Raw genomic sequence first — 16,636 nt, 5'->3', positions numbered from 1 at the left:
TCGCCCTTCAATTATACAATCCTTTCTTCATAAACCACTTTGAGCCTCGTCTAACGATAGACCCTTCTTTTTTCAACCTACATCTACCTAACCTTGGGATGGGATGGCGTGCAACTTATGCAATTCTAAAGAAAGCTTGAGCAAATTCAAAAGAAAGCAATAGCAAAAAATAAGCAATAACAAAAAAATAAATAAAAGTGTACAAAAGGGTAAGTGTTCCAATGTCTTTGATGTGAATATATCTTCGATAAGAACACGTCTCAGATTGCGTCTCTTATCGAGTGCTCGGTACCGTGCCTGAGAAACATGAATGCCAAGTGAGTGATAGACCGCATGATCGGGATTGCCCACACTTATTAAAATAAAATAAATGCCAAAGCAAAAAGAGAGCTAAAAAAAGAGTAGAAAACCTCAAGCATAAAAATACAAATATTCAAAAGCAAGGTTGCACACCTTGGGGGCTTATCTAGGGTCTTGAGCCTTTATCCCCTTCTTCTTCAAACCTTTAGCCTAACCACGTTACAACCCTTGAAAAGACCTTTTTGAGGTATACACACTTGTTTGAGGTTTGGCTAGAGCTACGTTCGGCCTGATTCCTAACGGATACGTAGGCAACCTCCCATCGAGGTGCGGCCGTAATAAACATGCACTCATATTCACATTCACACACTTCCACCATGATCATATCAAGGGATTTACTATGCTCATCCCTTTTCACTTAGAGCTAGACTTGGGGGCTTGACCCCTACATCATTAAATTACCTAGCCTAAGAGTCACCACCATTTGACTCTTTTAACAAGTAATATCTTCTCCACACACTTAGCCTTTGCGGCCTAGTTTTAGTGTCACTTTCACACACCGCACAGATACATGACCAAATATACTTCCCTTAGGAATCCTTTGTCTTGAAATCTTAACGCTGAAGCATGCTTCGTCAAAATCACTCATAATTGTCATTGCATCACGAAGTATGAAGTGCTTAGCCTCCGTGCCTAAGTTACCCAAATACTTTCATCATCGAGTCAACCATTGAGATAGCCTAGGCTGAATTAATCCTTGAACCTTGAGAGATAGTATCAAACAACATTTGACTAAGCTCATTCAACATGCATCTTCAAACTTTTGATTTTTTTTTTCACGTCTTTCTTTTTCGGGAGAAAGTCGGTACCCTCCACAATTGACGGAAAATTTTTGCTTTTTTGCTTTTTTCGAGTCGTACGATCACATTACAATGCACACACGAGTCATGTACACATTGAGTCATGTCGTGTCATATCATTTTGATTTGAAGTCTAACACATGTGTCATTACACTTTGAGTCGAGTCAACCTCGAGTCAGTCATATCGAGTCAAGTTTATACCTTCACTCGTGTCAAGTCGATGAGTCAAGCAACATTAAGCCTTAGGTCAACCCTAAGATAATTAAAAAGATTGGCAAAGTTCTATAGTAAAAAATAAATACAGGTGCAGCAGAACAGGGAAGACCCTACTCCAATTCTTGGCGCCAGAGATATCTCAGCAACGACAGAGCTCGAAGCCTCCCAGAAAGGTGATTTCGACCTCATGTAGCAATTTCGGGTTCCTTGGTACGCAAGTTAGCCCCTATAAGCAATTTGACATGATTAAGTAGTCGGTTTGATTACAATTGCAATAAGTAATCGATCTGACGAAAAATCGTCTCACTTAGCTTAAGCGCCTAAAACACTGGCTCATTACAATCGGTTCAAAAGCAAGCACTTAAACGACAATATTTCCAAATATGGATTGTCGCGCATTCTTATTAAACGACAAAGTTTTCCAAAAATTGGATTGTCACCCCCAACTGACAATATTTCCAAAAATGGATTGTCGTGCATCTTCTTCAACGACAATTTTTCCAACATTGGATTGTCATCTCTGGCAAAGTTTCCAAGCGTGGATTGTCGTGCTACTTCTTTGTTTGGCAAGTTTTTCCAAGTTCGGATTGTCATACATTCATAGATCCCTGACAAGTTTTCCGAGATTGGATTGTCATACACCTAGTTCCCTATGGCAAAATTTCCCAAAGGATTGTCGTAGGTCTCTACTCATCATAAATTTCGGCAAAAGTTCCTCAACGTGGATTGTCATTCATTTCAGTAAATGGCAAATTTTCCCGAAGTGGATTGTCGGTCGACTCTTTCTTGCAAATGTTCCAAGACGCGGATTGTCAATAGTGGCAATATTTTCCCAAAAGGATTGTCGCATAGCGTTGGCAAAATTCCAAGGTGGATTGAATTTTCCGAGATACGGATTGTCGCTTCATCGTGGCAACATTTCCGAGGATGGATTGTTACGTGGCATTGACAACTTTCCCTAAATCGGATTGTCATACATCATACAAGAGTTGTGTTGGCAACTATTCCGAAAGAAAAGAGGATTGTCATCACAGCAAAAGCACCGACATTCTGGTTCACAAGCAGCAAAGCGCCGGTGTACTGGCATAGCAGCATTAAACGAGCAGTGATCTTTTCGAAGACTATCACAGCGGAAATTGAACATATCAAAAAGAAGCTCTTTGTTCAGAGACAAGTGAACATCGAAACAACAAGGTGGCGTTCCCTAGATTGTGGAGAGTTGTCACAAACAACTGAGGATTGTTTCAAGGGAAGCAATCTTCGATAGTATTCCCTTGGATGTGGAATATTATCAAAGCGGAGAGGATAGTTTCAGGCGAAGCAATCTTCTAATTTGGAAGCAGTTACAGGCGTAGCAGTTTTCAAGCGGGATGGCATTCTTTAGCTTGCAGGAGGTCATCAAAGCAAATCGGTTACTTTCAGAGACGTGTGCTCGACGGTGCAAGATACGCGTTTCTTAACTCTTCTATCTGTTTAACTAATGCTAGTTTTGCAGGTATCGGCGTTACAAGATTGATTTAGGATCGCAGAACGTTCTGAATCATTCTCCGTCCCTATCGCTACTTTGACTTTTGTTTTTGAAACTTGCGTTTCTCCAAACTCAGTCAAAGTGGGGGCTTCTGTAGACACCCATTTGTGTCTCCCCAAAACCAAACTCGGTGATGAGTACCTTTCACGTCGAATCATAATCAAATGAAACGAAAGTGTGGAAAGTCTAGTGTTGCGGAAAGTTTTTATTTCTTTTCTCTTCTCCCTGTTTTTGAAAACTTTATTTTAAGAAAACAGCCAATCCAGTTTAGTTTGGTCCATGATAAGGGTCCAATAATGGTGTAGTTGGATGGGGATTGAAAAGACCTTTCCAACGATATATTATAAGCCCAATTCCGATGAATATTGAGGAAGTTATGGCCAAAATACTAAACTGAGCCCAAACCGGATTTTGCCTACGACCCAATGATCATGAGGAGGGTCCAAAGGTTTAATCCTATTCCTAAACTAATTAGGATTGATTAGAATCTTCTATAAGTTTCTAAAATATCTTAATTATCCTTTTTTGAAAAGATAAGATTAAGGAATTTGATTTAAATATAAACTTTCCTTTTTTATAAAACTTTCCTTTTTTAAAGTCCTAATTCTATTCGGATTTAAACATGTTCAAAGACTGTCAGATATTATTTTCGTGCCTCATATTTTTTATCCAAATTTTATATGGTTGGATAGATCTTGAAATTATCTTTCCAATGATATATTATAATAATAATTCCGAGCTATAACGAAAAAGATATGAATAAGATATCAAACTCTATCCAAAACTGACACCGTCTCACTATTTCGTTCATATCTTTTATTCTACAACATATTTTAATCTGATTCTAATTGAGTTAGAAAGTAGACTTCAAGATCTTTCCAACGACATCTTATTCACCTTATTCCGATTTCTGGATCAAAAGATACGATAAAAACAAAATCCGCAAAAACTGCCATCTACGAGTTTTATTTCGATTCGAATTTGGATTCTTTTCTTAATTCTTAGACCCTCTTTTTTTTCCTATAAATAGAGGTCATATCTCCCCTTTTTCAATCACCAACTCTCATCAAGATTTTCTTGATTATTCTCTCTCTCTCTTTTTCTAAACTAGCCTTTTCTCAAATACAAAATTCCGCATTCATTAGATCTAGAAACACCTAGCCATATTCGAAGTTGCCTTTGCCCTAGACGTGAAAGGTTTAATTTCTGAGGGTTTGGTCCCAAATCTCTCTTTCAATTATTTAATTTAATTGCTTTGTTTATTGTTTTCCTTGAAGTTACTAACGTGTGTATTCTGTTATTAGAAAGAGGTACGAGGCATCAAAGTAAGTACTTTAATTGATTAATTGATATTTTGATGTAGAAATCATGTTTACATTGTTATTATGATATTCCTAGTATCATGTCTAGGTTAATTTTAATATCAAATATGATTGCTATGATGCCTTTTATTCTCTTCCTAATATTTATTCATGTTAGTATCATGTTAGGGCTAAAGATTTGATTTTTATTGTTTAGTGACATGCTAGGGTTTGTTATTAATCTTGTTAGTATCATGCCTAGGATCTTGCTATGCTTTAACATGATTATTATAATTATGATAATTATTATGATTGATATTATTATTATTAATGATGTTGATTATTTATTATGTTGCTTGATATGCATTATTTTTATTTATTGCTTGATCACCTTTATTGCATGTTTAAAGGGAATTGGTACTTGCAATCACGCTTTATAAGATAATTAATAATCTTGTTAGGTTAATTGTGATTATAATTCAAGTGATCGCCAATAATATATTTATTTGTGCATTAATATTCAACCAACATAGATTAAACAGGTTTAGGGTTAATCCTATTGATTGTATGTTAGTCAGAAAGCGCACATGAATACGAGCAGAATAAAGTAGAGGCCTATTATTAGGGCAGGTTCAATCTCTTTTAGGTTGGATTTGTACCATTATCCCCGAACCCTTATTTGGTTCATGACCTTATGGAGTTGACGATCTCTTGGATCGTTAAGGGGTGTAACCTTCACCTCGTGAACGGTTTACAAGTTCCTTAAAAACTTGTTGGCGACTCTTTTAATTTGCTCTATCTTCTTCCCTTTTGGACGCCACCGTACTTTAATGTATGATCACAGTGGGGTTCAAGCTAGTGGGATTTTAAAGGCTTGAAATTATTCCCCACACAAGCAGATTAACTTTTTTTTTTTTTTGAGGCAAACGAAGCATATATTACTTAGGCAATGTCCAATTCCGCCAAAGTTAGGATGCTTTGGGGAAAAGAACTCAAACGTACATATTCAGAGTTCACACCCGTATCCCATCTTGCAACAAGATGAGCGACGGTATTACATGCTCGTTTAACATGAGAAACTAAACATATATCAAAGAAATTTCTATCATCATCAATATCATCATAGACATTAAATATAGGAGCAAAGCCTTACATCTTTGAAGAAATCTTTTGAACCACGGTCAGCGCATCCGATTCAATCCAAATCCTCCTATAACCCAACCTTCGAGCCAGTTGCAAAGCGTACCTTACTGCAGAAACCTCAGCACATTCGACAGAAAAATGAGGGGCCTTTTTTGTCGCTGCCACGACAATGACACCATCCTCATTCCTAAACACCACTCCTAAACCAGCCATACCATCATTCGGCACATGGGCGTCCACATTGATCTTTATGCATCCTTGGGAAGGGCGAATCCATGAGCTAGCACTGAGTTGTCCTGTGTGGGTTGTTTTACCACCAAACACACGAGCAGCATATCCAACATAGTCTTGCACCAGCCTACTATATCCTACAGCGAGCATCACAGGGTTCGGTCTGTCATCATCAAAGATGATAAGATTCCTGCAGCGCCACACAGCCCACATAAGCGTTGCCATGGCTCTAAGATCATCCGCACTGCACTTTTGTATAAGCCACTCCTATAGCTCAGCAAAGGAGCTCGTTGGGGCACCAGACAAATTGTCCTTCAATTTGCTATGAGCCCAAATCGCAGTAGCAGCTTCGTACTCAGTTATAGCGTGAATGATGATCTCACTAGCAGCACCACAAATAGCGCATGATGCCTCCAGTATAACGTGGCGTCGAACGAGCCTTTCCCCAACTACAAGATTTCCTTTAAGAGCACTCCATACAAAATGTTGTAGCTTTGGAGGCCCTCTCACCTTCCAGAATGAGTTCCAAACTTCATCATTCACTAAACCCAAAGTATTGGAATCACTTCCCCCCTTAGCTAACCAGTATGCAGACTTGATAGAGAAAGATCCATCCTTCGTTAGGTGCCAATACCATGTATCCTCATTTCCTCTAGAAGATAGAGGAAACGCTGCAATGTAACCACCAGCCTCAGCATCAAAAAACTCCCCAATGACCGTAGAATCTCATTCACCTCCACCATTAGAGCACGAACACACATATTGGCATTTCCTCCATTCGGCATTGGTGGGGTATACGGTTTGCCATCCTTAATCATCCAAGGGTCCCTCCAAACCAAAGTGTTCAGTCCACTCTCACCCTTCGGACTAACCCATCCCATAGCAAACCTTTTGCCCCCCAAATACTTCTCCAAGTGAAACTTGGATCATGACCCCTAAGAGCTTCCAACACCGAAGAGTTCTTGAAATACCTGGCAAGCAGATTAGCTTTGTGGAGTTAATTAGCTTGGAAAATATTTATTAGATAAAATTATTATTAATTCAAAAATAAATTAATTTACAACTAGATTAACCATTGGAGGAACAAATAGCTAGAACTAGACTATCTCCCGTGCGAGAACTAAACTATCTCCCATGCGATGCACGGATATTATAAGGAAAAAGATATATACGGCTTTAAGGGCTGCATATAAGAAGCTAAAAGTGGAAACAATAGACAATAAATAAACATTTATTACACCGATTTATCGAAAAATTCCCAACTTAATACCAAAAAGGAAGTGTGTTAAATGCTTATATTCAGCCCTTAGAGCTGCATATAGCATTACTCTAAAAATAATTTATAATTGTTTACATTTTCAAATGATATTATCACTAAAAATATGTAAAATCTTTGTATTAACATAAACAAAACTGCAAAAATTAAATAATTTTATCAAAAGAAAATTTATGTCTACAACAAATTTTAGTGGACTTTGTAATTAGAAGGAGTAATCACATAAATACATGGTTAATATTTGCTCTCTTTAAGATTATCTATATGTAACACATTTTTATTTTTGGGAGGGAATATACTTAATGTAATGTATAAAAGTATTTTGTAGTTAATATTAGCTTTTCCAAAAAAAAAATAAAAAAGTAAAGAAAATTGGAAGGAAAAAAAAAGTTTAGGCGGGAAAATAATTAAAGAAGCTGAGACGTGTACAATTTGAAAAAAAAAAATGATGTCAGCGATTGTTATTTTAGTATTAATTTATAGATTATAGATTATTGTAGCTTAAGAATATGATGTGGCATGCCATGATATTAAAAGAACTAGCCAACGTAGTTGCTCTAAGTAACTGCGACAGGTGTATATTAAGTAACTGGGGCAACTGGACGGGTGTCTAGACAATTGTCAAAGCTTGTATCAATTGTTTGTAAGTTTTTTTAAATTTGAATATGGCTGAAACTACATTAATTGACTAAGTTTATAACAAATGAAAGGAAAGCAAAGTAAGTTACTAAAGGCATAAGATGACCTTACACAACATCAACTAAGGTCGTTGACCTTACACAACATCAAGTGTCTTACATGTGTTAAACTCTTTTACTAGCATTTTGGCTTTAGTGATTATGTAATATGTATATATTTGTTAAGAATATACGAAGTATTAATTTTAGTCTGGGATTCCATTAGCTGATTTGCTTCATATATATTCATGTGGTTGGAAACAAGGCAGTCCCAAGTATTATAGAGACCCTAAGCAATTGAGATAAAAATAGGTTACCTTTTTTTTATGAAATGTATAATGATGTTGCACTTTTTAATAAGTGTTCCGCTTTGATTTTCACCGAGGTTTAGAATAAAGAAATAAATGTATTAAGTGAAATATGTAGAAAAGAAAAAAAAATATCTATAAAAATATTTATAGGTTATTGTAAAGGGGAGTATTGTACAATTTTGATGCCCCAAGCAATATTGGGCCCTGAGTAGTTGCGCTGGCCGCACCAGCTAAGGGTCGGGCCTGGTTGGAAATAATTCATTCAAAACCATTAAGAATAGTCTTTAAATTTGTTATTTACTAGGGAAGCCTACATGCGCAATGCGCACGATATAGCTAGCCATCGTAAGGGAGTTATAAACCTCAAAGTTTATGTACTTTGAGTTGCTGTTGAATTATACTTTTCTTATGTCGATCAATAAGAGATTATATCTTAATTTATTTAATTGTAGAAACATGTTTTGTGTTATGATTATTTATTTTGAAAATAATCATATATATTATAACTCGCCAATGTACATATTACTATGTAAAAAGGCAATCAAAGCTATTGCATTATTCTATAATTACAATAGGAGTGTTATGGAGAAGACAAAACCCTCATTAAACACATTGGCACAAAGGCTATGTGAATTGGTATATTTCGCTGCAATTAGATAGTCTTTGGATCATATAATGGAGGATAGATATAGCATTTATGAGCTACGAGTATTTAACTGATGATGTATGAGTACATCTTAACTTTTTCCTATAATCATAAACTATAAGTTTTTCCTAGGATAAAAATCGAGACAATGACACAATAACTAAAGCAAAATACATCTTTAAACGTCCTTTTAATCAAAAGCATAAGACTATAGTACCTCATATGTCAGACATAACTGCTACATTCCGTAGAAGACTCATCAAAAGAGTTGCTTTGTTTGACTCCCTATAAACACAATTAAAAGAGATTACATCAAAAGTATTACTCTTATGTGGTTTTTTTTTTTTTAAAAATCATTTTAATGATATCCAAGCAATTACACTCCACCACTACGAAGGTACCATTATTGTATTCATCCGTCAACTCCACCAATCTTAAGTTGTCCCCAACTCTAACCGGATACGGGCGTCTTCGAATAGCATGCTAATTTACCTCTTTGTATAACATAAACAAATAGATTGCACAAACTTTACATTTCCTTTAGTGTAAAAAAACAACCAGCAGGGTCATCATCCTTATATAATTATCGAGGTGGTGGATGGTGACCGAGGGTACCGGAATGGAAACTGTTAGCAGTATTTTCCAGCAACCAAAAAAGGAGTTAGTGAGAAAAGAGAAAATTGAGAAATGAGGAGTTTTGGCCTTTTCGGTGGAATGATAAGAAGGAAGATAAAGAAAAGAAATAGAGGACAAAAATACAAAAGGTTAAATACTTAAATGCATCAAAATTAATTTTAATTGGGGGTAACTATGTCAATTAACTTTTTTAAGGGTATAATAGTCTTCATACTATTCATAAGACTATACTCCCACTTTTTATAAGGTAAAAAAAAATACTTTGTAGGTGTAAACACCCATTTGTGTCTCCCCAAAACCAAACCCAGTGATGAGTACCTTTTGCGTCGAATTATAATCGAATGAAGCGAAAGTGTGGAAAGTCTAGTGTTGCGGATAGTTTTAATTTCTTTTCTCTTCTCTCTGCTTTTGAAAACTTATTTTAAGAAAACAGCCAATCCAGTTTGGTTGGTCCATGATATGGGTCTAATAGTAGTGTAGTTGGATGGGCTTGCCAAGACCTTTCCAACGATATATTATAAGTCCAATTCCGATGAATATTGAGGAAGTTATGACCAATTTACTAAACTGGGCCCGGTTTGAACCTTATATGCGGCCCAATGATCTTGGGGAGGGCCTAATATGATTTATCATTCCTAATGCAATTAGGAATGGTTTTAGTCTTCTATTTTCTTCTAGAAGGTTCTTTTCATTCCTAATTCAATTAGCATTGATAAATTGACTTTTTGTTGACTTTTCAGAGTTTTAATTAAAATCAAAAAGCATTTTCGAGGAAAAGATACGATTTTATCCTCCAGTACGGCAAACTTATCTGATTTTCGAAAGCGCGTAAAAAACAAGCCTGGCGCCTGGCTCCAGGCATTGGCGCCTGACGCCAGCCATTGGCGCCTAGCGCCAATTAGCCAGGGTTGGTGCCAGCTCTGTTTTACGTGCGCCAAGTGCTCTATTTTGTAATTTTATCTTTTTGGCTGATTTTCTCTATAAATAATGTTGTAAAACTCCGTTTTCATTCACCAATTCTCATCAACAATCAGTTTTAATTAATATTCACCTACAATCAGTTTTTATTCGCAATCATTAATTCTCTAATTCATTCATTCATTCATCCATCTCTCTCTTCTTTTTCTAAAAACTTGCTTTTTAAATACAAAATTCCGCATTCATTAGATCTAGAAACACCTAGCCATATTCGAAGTTGCCTTCGCCCTAGACGTGAAAGGTTTAATTTCTGAGGGTTTGGTCCCAAATCTCTCTTTCAATTATTTAATTTGATTGTTTGTTTATTATTTTCCTTGAAGTTACTAACGCGTGTATTTTGTTATTAGAAAGAGGTACGAGACATCGAAGTAAGTACTTTAATTGATTAATTGATGTTATGATGTAGAAATCATGTTTATATTGTTATTATGATATTACTAGTATCATGTCTAGGGTAACTTTAATATTAAATATGATTGTTACGATGCTTCCTATGTTCTTCCTAATATTTATGATCGTTAGTATCATGTTAGGGTTAAAGATTTGATTTTTATTGCTTAGTGACATGCTAGGATTTGTTATTAATCTTGTTAGTATCATGCCTAGGATCTTGCTATTTTTATTATGCTTTAACATGATTTATGATTATTTTTATATTTGTTTTGATTATTCTAGACACCTAAAAATGTCTCCCCAAAACCAAACCCGATGATAAATAACCTTTCACTGCCACTATTGGTCGGGTTTAGTATTTAATCCCGAGGGTGCTTAAAAAATCGTATTTTATTAAATTCATACTTTCGAACGGTCCATGGATTAGTCTTAATGTTTGGTAAAAGCATAGTTTTAATTTCAGCCCAACTTATTTTAAGTCCAAACCTTTTTATTTTATTGTTTTATTATTTATTTTTGGCCCAAACTCTTTATTTATTTTTATTTAATTATTTTCGTATTTTTATCCCGAATAATAAAAGTCAGGATAAGGCCCGAAATTATCAACCGGCACTTAAAAATCCGAAAGAAATTAGGGTTAAAAATGAATTTAGACGGAAAATGGACTGGAAGTTCCCGCGCCACGGCAGACTGCCACCGTGTCACGGGAATCCTTCCCGTCTGACGGTGGGACTTCCCGTGACACGGGAGGTCTGCCGTGACACGAGACATTCCGTGTCCTTTCCGCGTAAACCCTTAACGCGTTTTTCATCCCGTTTTCTGAAAATTTCCCGCGTCACTCCAAAAGTGTACCGTGTCACGGGAAAGTGTACCATCTGACGGTGGAGCTTCCCGTGTCACGGTACAGTCTGACCGTGTCACGGGATACTTTTTTAGGGTTTTTATCATTTTAGGGTTCCGTGTGCTCCCTCAGCACATTTTCCCTATAAATACCCCCTCATTTCTGATGTACGGGGCACCGAGAATTTTTATTATTTTTATTTTCTCTCTTCTATGCTATTAACCTAAACACTAGCCTACCCTTTTCACTTCAAAATTCCTTCTTCAAGCACTCAAAGGAGTCCATATTTTACTCGAGGTTCTGTCCTTAAGCCAAGGCGTGAAAGGTAGAACTGTTTGAGGGTTTGGCCCCAAAATCAACTTTATTTCATTTAATTTAATTTAGTTATTGTTTTATTATTTCCTTGAAGTTACTAACTCGTTTATTATTTTGTAGTTGCAAACAAACAGAATTAAAGTAAGGATCATGTTCCTCTTATTATTATTATTTTTCTAACGATTTTATGTTGTTAGAATTGTAATTAAATTGGTTTCAATATTAATGTTTATTCTATTATATTTATTTTGATCACCATATTGCATGTTAAAGGGAATATGTAATTGAAAATCACGACTAATAAGATAATTTGGACAACCGGTTTAGGATCCTTTTAATCTTATTATTAATTGAAGTGGTCACCAAATTTTTAGAATTATGTGTGCATTAATCTTGAACCAATTTAGTTAAATAATAGTTTGGAGCGAATTGAATTATTGTTTGTATGCCTTTGAGATCACAGGATTGCTTTTCAATATAAGAATCGAGTAGAGGCCAATACGGGCGAATGTGACTCCATGACTCACTTCGTACCATCATCCCCGATCCTCCTTTCGTGGTTCCGAACCATATGGAGTTAGTAATCTCATGGATTATGAATGGGGTGTAACCTTCACGGGTCAATCGTTGTTGCCTATCGTTGTCCCTTATCGTGGTTGCCTTTTTATGATCCGTGAACGGTTTACAAGTTCCTTAAAAACTTGTTGGCGGCTCCCTACTTTATTTGTCCCTAATCGTATTATGTCAATTCCCACTTCCTATGAGTGCCAAGCATATTCACCACATGCTTTAACGTAGGCGCACTTCGAACGACGCCTACAATTTGGCGACTCCACTGGGGAGGATTCTTAATTATTTATCGATTTGAGTGATCGGTATTTAATTAAGATGAGTGGATGAGACTTGAAAGATTCTTGAAAAATTATTCCTATGATTAATTTGGCATTTTTGCATCCGATAGACGTTTTAACGTCGCGTTCAGGTCTGTCCCGTAGGAAAAATTGGATAACTTGGTTGCGCGCGAAAGAAAACAGGGCACCAGTCAGATTTTCTGACTGCCGTGCCACGGCAGAATCTGCCGTGTCACGGTACAGTGAACCGTCTGACGGTGCACAGTACCGTGACATGGGAATTTTACCGTGTCACGGCAGTCCTAAAATGAGTCCGGTGGCTTATTTTCTTTCCTCACAGTCGACTTCCTTTGATTTTTCTGAAAAAAACGTATGTGATCTACATGCGTCTTAGCCCCGGGGGATTTAAGCTCTATCGACCCAAAAACGCTCATGGCAATAAGGGTTCATCCGAGTTATTAAATTCACCCAAACCATGGAGTCGAGTTTGATTTCATCACGAACTCGCGGAGCCGCCCGTTGGCATACACCCTCAAGGGAGGCTGCCTTGCTAACGCGTCCAAACTCTTAACCATGGTACCCTTTTGACACCCAAAGCTTGACCAATAGTTGAACATAGATCTCGACTCTAGGTTGCGAACTTTTTACATCATCGTGCCTAAATGCTATGTGGTTGTTTGATGCTAACCCTCATGTGTTTGTTCTTTTGTTTAACCCATGACCGAGGGTTTTTATTCTCACATACTAATTAGTACGGACCTAAAATCGATTTAATTCTAAAAAAATCACAAAACTGACCTGGAACTGCGCACCGTGTCACGGCATGTTCTGCCGCGCCACGGTGCAGACTGTCGTGACACGGGGAAGTCTACCGTCTGACGGTAGACTGCACCGTGTCACGACAGTCTGCACCGTGACACGGTGCCCAGGAAAGTGTCTTGACAGTCTGTTTCTCGATTTTTGTGCGAATGCTGTGTCCAGTTTTATGTCGTGTCTAGCTATACGGTCAAAACACGCGTCTATAACCTCACCTAATCACTCACATATCGTGTTCACACACTTTTTTTTTAGTCGTGCACCACTTTTTGACCGTATTTTAAGGAAGTCTCGTTTTTGTGTCTTTTTTTTTCGGAGTAAGTCGGATGGTATCCTCCCATGTTTTTTTAAAACAAAATAATAATAAGTAGAGTTTCAAAATTATAGATTTTTAATAATTTTTTTTTTCTTTTTCTAATCCGGATAGGTTAAGGTTAAGTTTGGTCATTAAAGGTGTCTTTGTTTCGGTGTCATAGCACTTGGACAAGAAGCAGGGGTAGATTGTTACGGTTCGAGTCCATACCTCAAAAACCTCTTATACCAAAGAGGCGTACAAGGAAACCACCTCAATCATCTTCACAAGATCCATCTCCTATCTACTTTCAACCAATGGCCACTAAGGAAGACATTGAGAACCTCAACAGGACAATCGAAAGATTGTCTGACATGATGCAGACACTCACCACTAGAGTCAGTACCGTAGAGAAAGACAATCAAAAAAATGTCACTACTACTGCAATGGACAAGATTAAGGAACAGATGAGCAAAATTTCTGAAGAGTTCACTTATGTGGAACAGCCTGTCACCTCTTCGTCCATAAGAGAGAAACTTCCTGAGAAGTTTTCCACTGCTGACATTCCCAAATTCAAGCCTACTGATAATCCGCTTTTCCATTTGAAGGCTTTTTCTGCAACTATGGCTCTTAAGGGAGTAGATAAGACACTCTTCCCTACGGTGTTTCCTCTTTCCTTAGAGCATGCCTGTCAACAGTGGTTCTATTCTTTGGAATCCAAGCATGTCGCGACCTGGGAGGATGTTGCTGAAAGCTTTATGAATCGGTACAAGTGTAACATCCAGGCCAAGACTTCTGAACGTGAACTCTCTATTCTCAAACAGAAAGAGAATGAAGGCTTCACCACTTACTTAAGCAGGTGGAGAGAAACAGCTGCGCTCTTGGTGGATCCTCCCAAAGAGAAGGAAATGATTTGCTTGTTCATTGCCAATCTGACTCATAAATACAAGCAACACTTGAAGTTTCTGCCTCTAAGTACCTTTGAAGCTGTATACGATATTGGAATCAATATCGAAGATGAACTGATGAAGTCTGTTGGTAGCAACAATAACAACAACACTTGGAAAAACAAGAAGAACGACACTCCTTCTTCTTCGTCTTCTAAGCCCAATAATGCTACCAACAATATCAACATCAATGATGTGCTGGCCCTTAATGCTCCTCCTCAAAGATTCCAAAGGCAAAGGAGGGTTTATACGCCTTTGGGAATGACTTATGATGCTGCTTATGACCGTTTGCATGGTCAGGGACTGATTATGCCAATCGGACCATTTCCAGAACCTCGACCTAAGAATAGGATCGCTAGCTATGACCCCAATGCTTATTGCAAGTTTCATCAAGGCAAGGGTCATAACACTGAGAAGTGTTGGAGGCTGAAAGATGCAATCCAAGACCTGATTGATGCTAACCAACTTCCTATCCCTCCAGGGGGCAAGAAGCCTAACATTCAAATAGGTCCTCTTTCTGATGCTTTGGCTATCATGGGAGATGAAGTCTCCTTTGATCCGTCAATACTCATTCAACCTGTGAATGAACCTCTGCCGGAAGTTGTATTTATCTCAAGTACTGAAGAAGTGAATGGGATCTGGGATAGTGATGATGAAGACGTCTATCTCAAAGATATAGCCTGTTCATCTCTCGGCACCAGTGAAGATGTTTGGGGGGACTTTGAGGTCAAGGTTCTCACCAGAAGTGGACGGTTGCAACGACCTAACCCACCTCCACCTCCACCACAATCACATCCGATAGTTGATCCCATTGACCCTGTGAATAGCGATGTAGTCAAACAACTGCAAAAGACCAAGGTGGAGATGAATGTATGGAAGCTTTTGGCCACTTCCCACGAGCATCGAAAGGCTGTGATGAATGCTCTGGTGAAAATAGGAGTTGATGATGACATGACTCCTCAAGGATTGGTCAACTTTCTCACTACTGAGCTGCCGAGTACTAGCAATCTGATTTCCTTTTCTGATAAGGATCTACCCCCGGAAGGGGACCAACATGATAAGGCCTTACACCTCACTGTAGTGTGTAGGCAGATGAATGTTCCCATGAGCCTGGGTGATAATGGCTCTACAATCAATGTGTGCCCACTCCGTACTGCAAAGAAGTTGGGTATAAAGAATGAAGAATTGACTCCCTCCACTCAAGGGATTCGAGCTTACAATAATACTCGTCGTCAAGCCGTGGGTACTATCATACTGAATATAACTACTGGGGCCATTGAACGTCGCACCAAATTTCAGGCAGTGGACATTAAGGCCTCTTTCAATCTGTTGCTAGGACGCCCTTGGCTTCATGAGCTAAAGGCGATTCCGTCATCGCTTCACCAGAAAGTGAAAGCCATAGTTGGAGGGGTTCTGATTACTATCGATGCTTCTCCTATGCGCATTCAAGTTATTGATACTCCTATCGTCCATGTTGAACATGACGAAGAAGATGAAGATCTTTGGGGGTTTTCACTAGATGATGTTCTCGTGATCGAAGAGGAGGAAAAGTGCCATCTCGACTTCGATCCCTATTCAAACACTAGTATCAATGCCATTCTGAAGAAGCAAGGTCACTTCCCTGGAATGACCCTTGGGCTCAAGAAGAAAATGGCTAAATCTTGGGGCCATCCTGGTGCGCTCAAGAAGGATACTTTCGGCTTGGGATTCAAGCCAACAAAAGAAGATCTGAAACGAGCTGCATTGAAAATGAAGGCTCGCAACAACGCTCGAATCACAAAGACGGAAATGACCATGGATCCATATCCGTTCACCCTCAATGGCCAGTACATCAAACAAGGGGAAGACTTCCCATGCTATGAATTCCCTGAACCATTTGTCCATAATGGGATCCGTGAACCGGGATTCGAGGTGTTCCTCGATTGTGACTTCATCGGTGAAGACGAAGAGCTCCCCACAGTCGAGAAGCCAGCTAGCCTGAATTCTGATGATATGGGAATCAACCTTCTTTTTGGAATGGAGAAAAATGAATCCAAGCCGGTCTGCAATGATAACTCCGAGCTCGTGCAAGCTGTCA

The 16,636-nt window shown here is 38.1% G+C and overlaps 1 protein-coding gene across 1 annotated transcript; it reads right to left on the bottom strand.

The window, feature by feature from the left end:
* Positions 1-5,355: 5,355 nt before the first annotated feature.
* LOC145557401 (uncharacterized) lies at positions 5,356-5,805 on the bottom strand. Its single transcript, XM_081618584.1, has one exon. It carries the CDS (start codon positions 5,803-5,805, stop codon positions 5,356-5,358), a length of 450 nt encoding a protein of 149 aa, XP_081474710.1.
* Between the last annotated feature and the right edge of the window lie 10,831 nt (positions 5,806-16,636).

This window comes from Chenopodium album, chromosome 9 (genome assembly GCF_948465745.1).
Source record: "Chenopodium album chromosome 9, dcCheAlbu1.1, whole genome shotgun sequence".
Taxonomy (NCBI): Eukaryota; Viridiplantae; Streptophyta; class Magnoliopsida; order Caryophyllales; family Amaranthaceae; genus Chenopodium; species Chenopodium album.
This window is presented reverse-complemented; position numbering and strand designations above follow the sequence as displayed.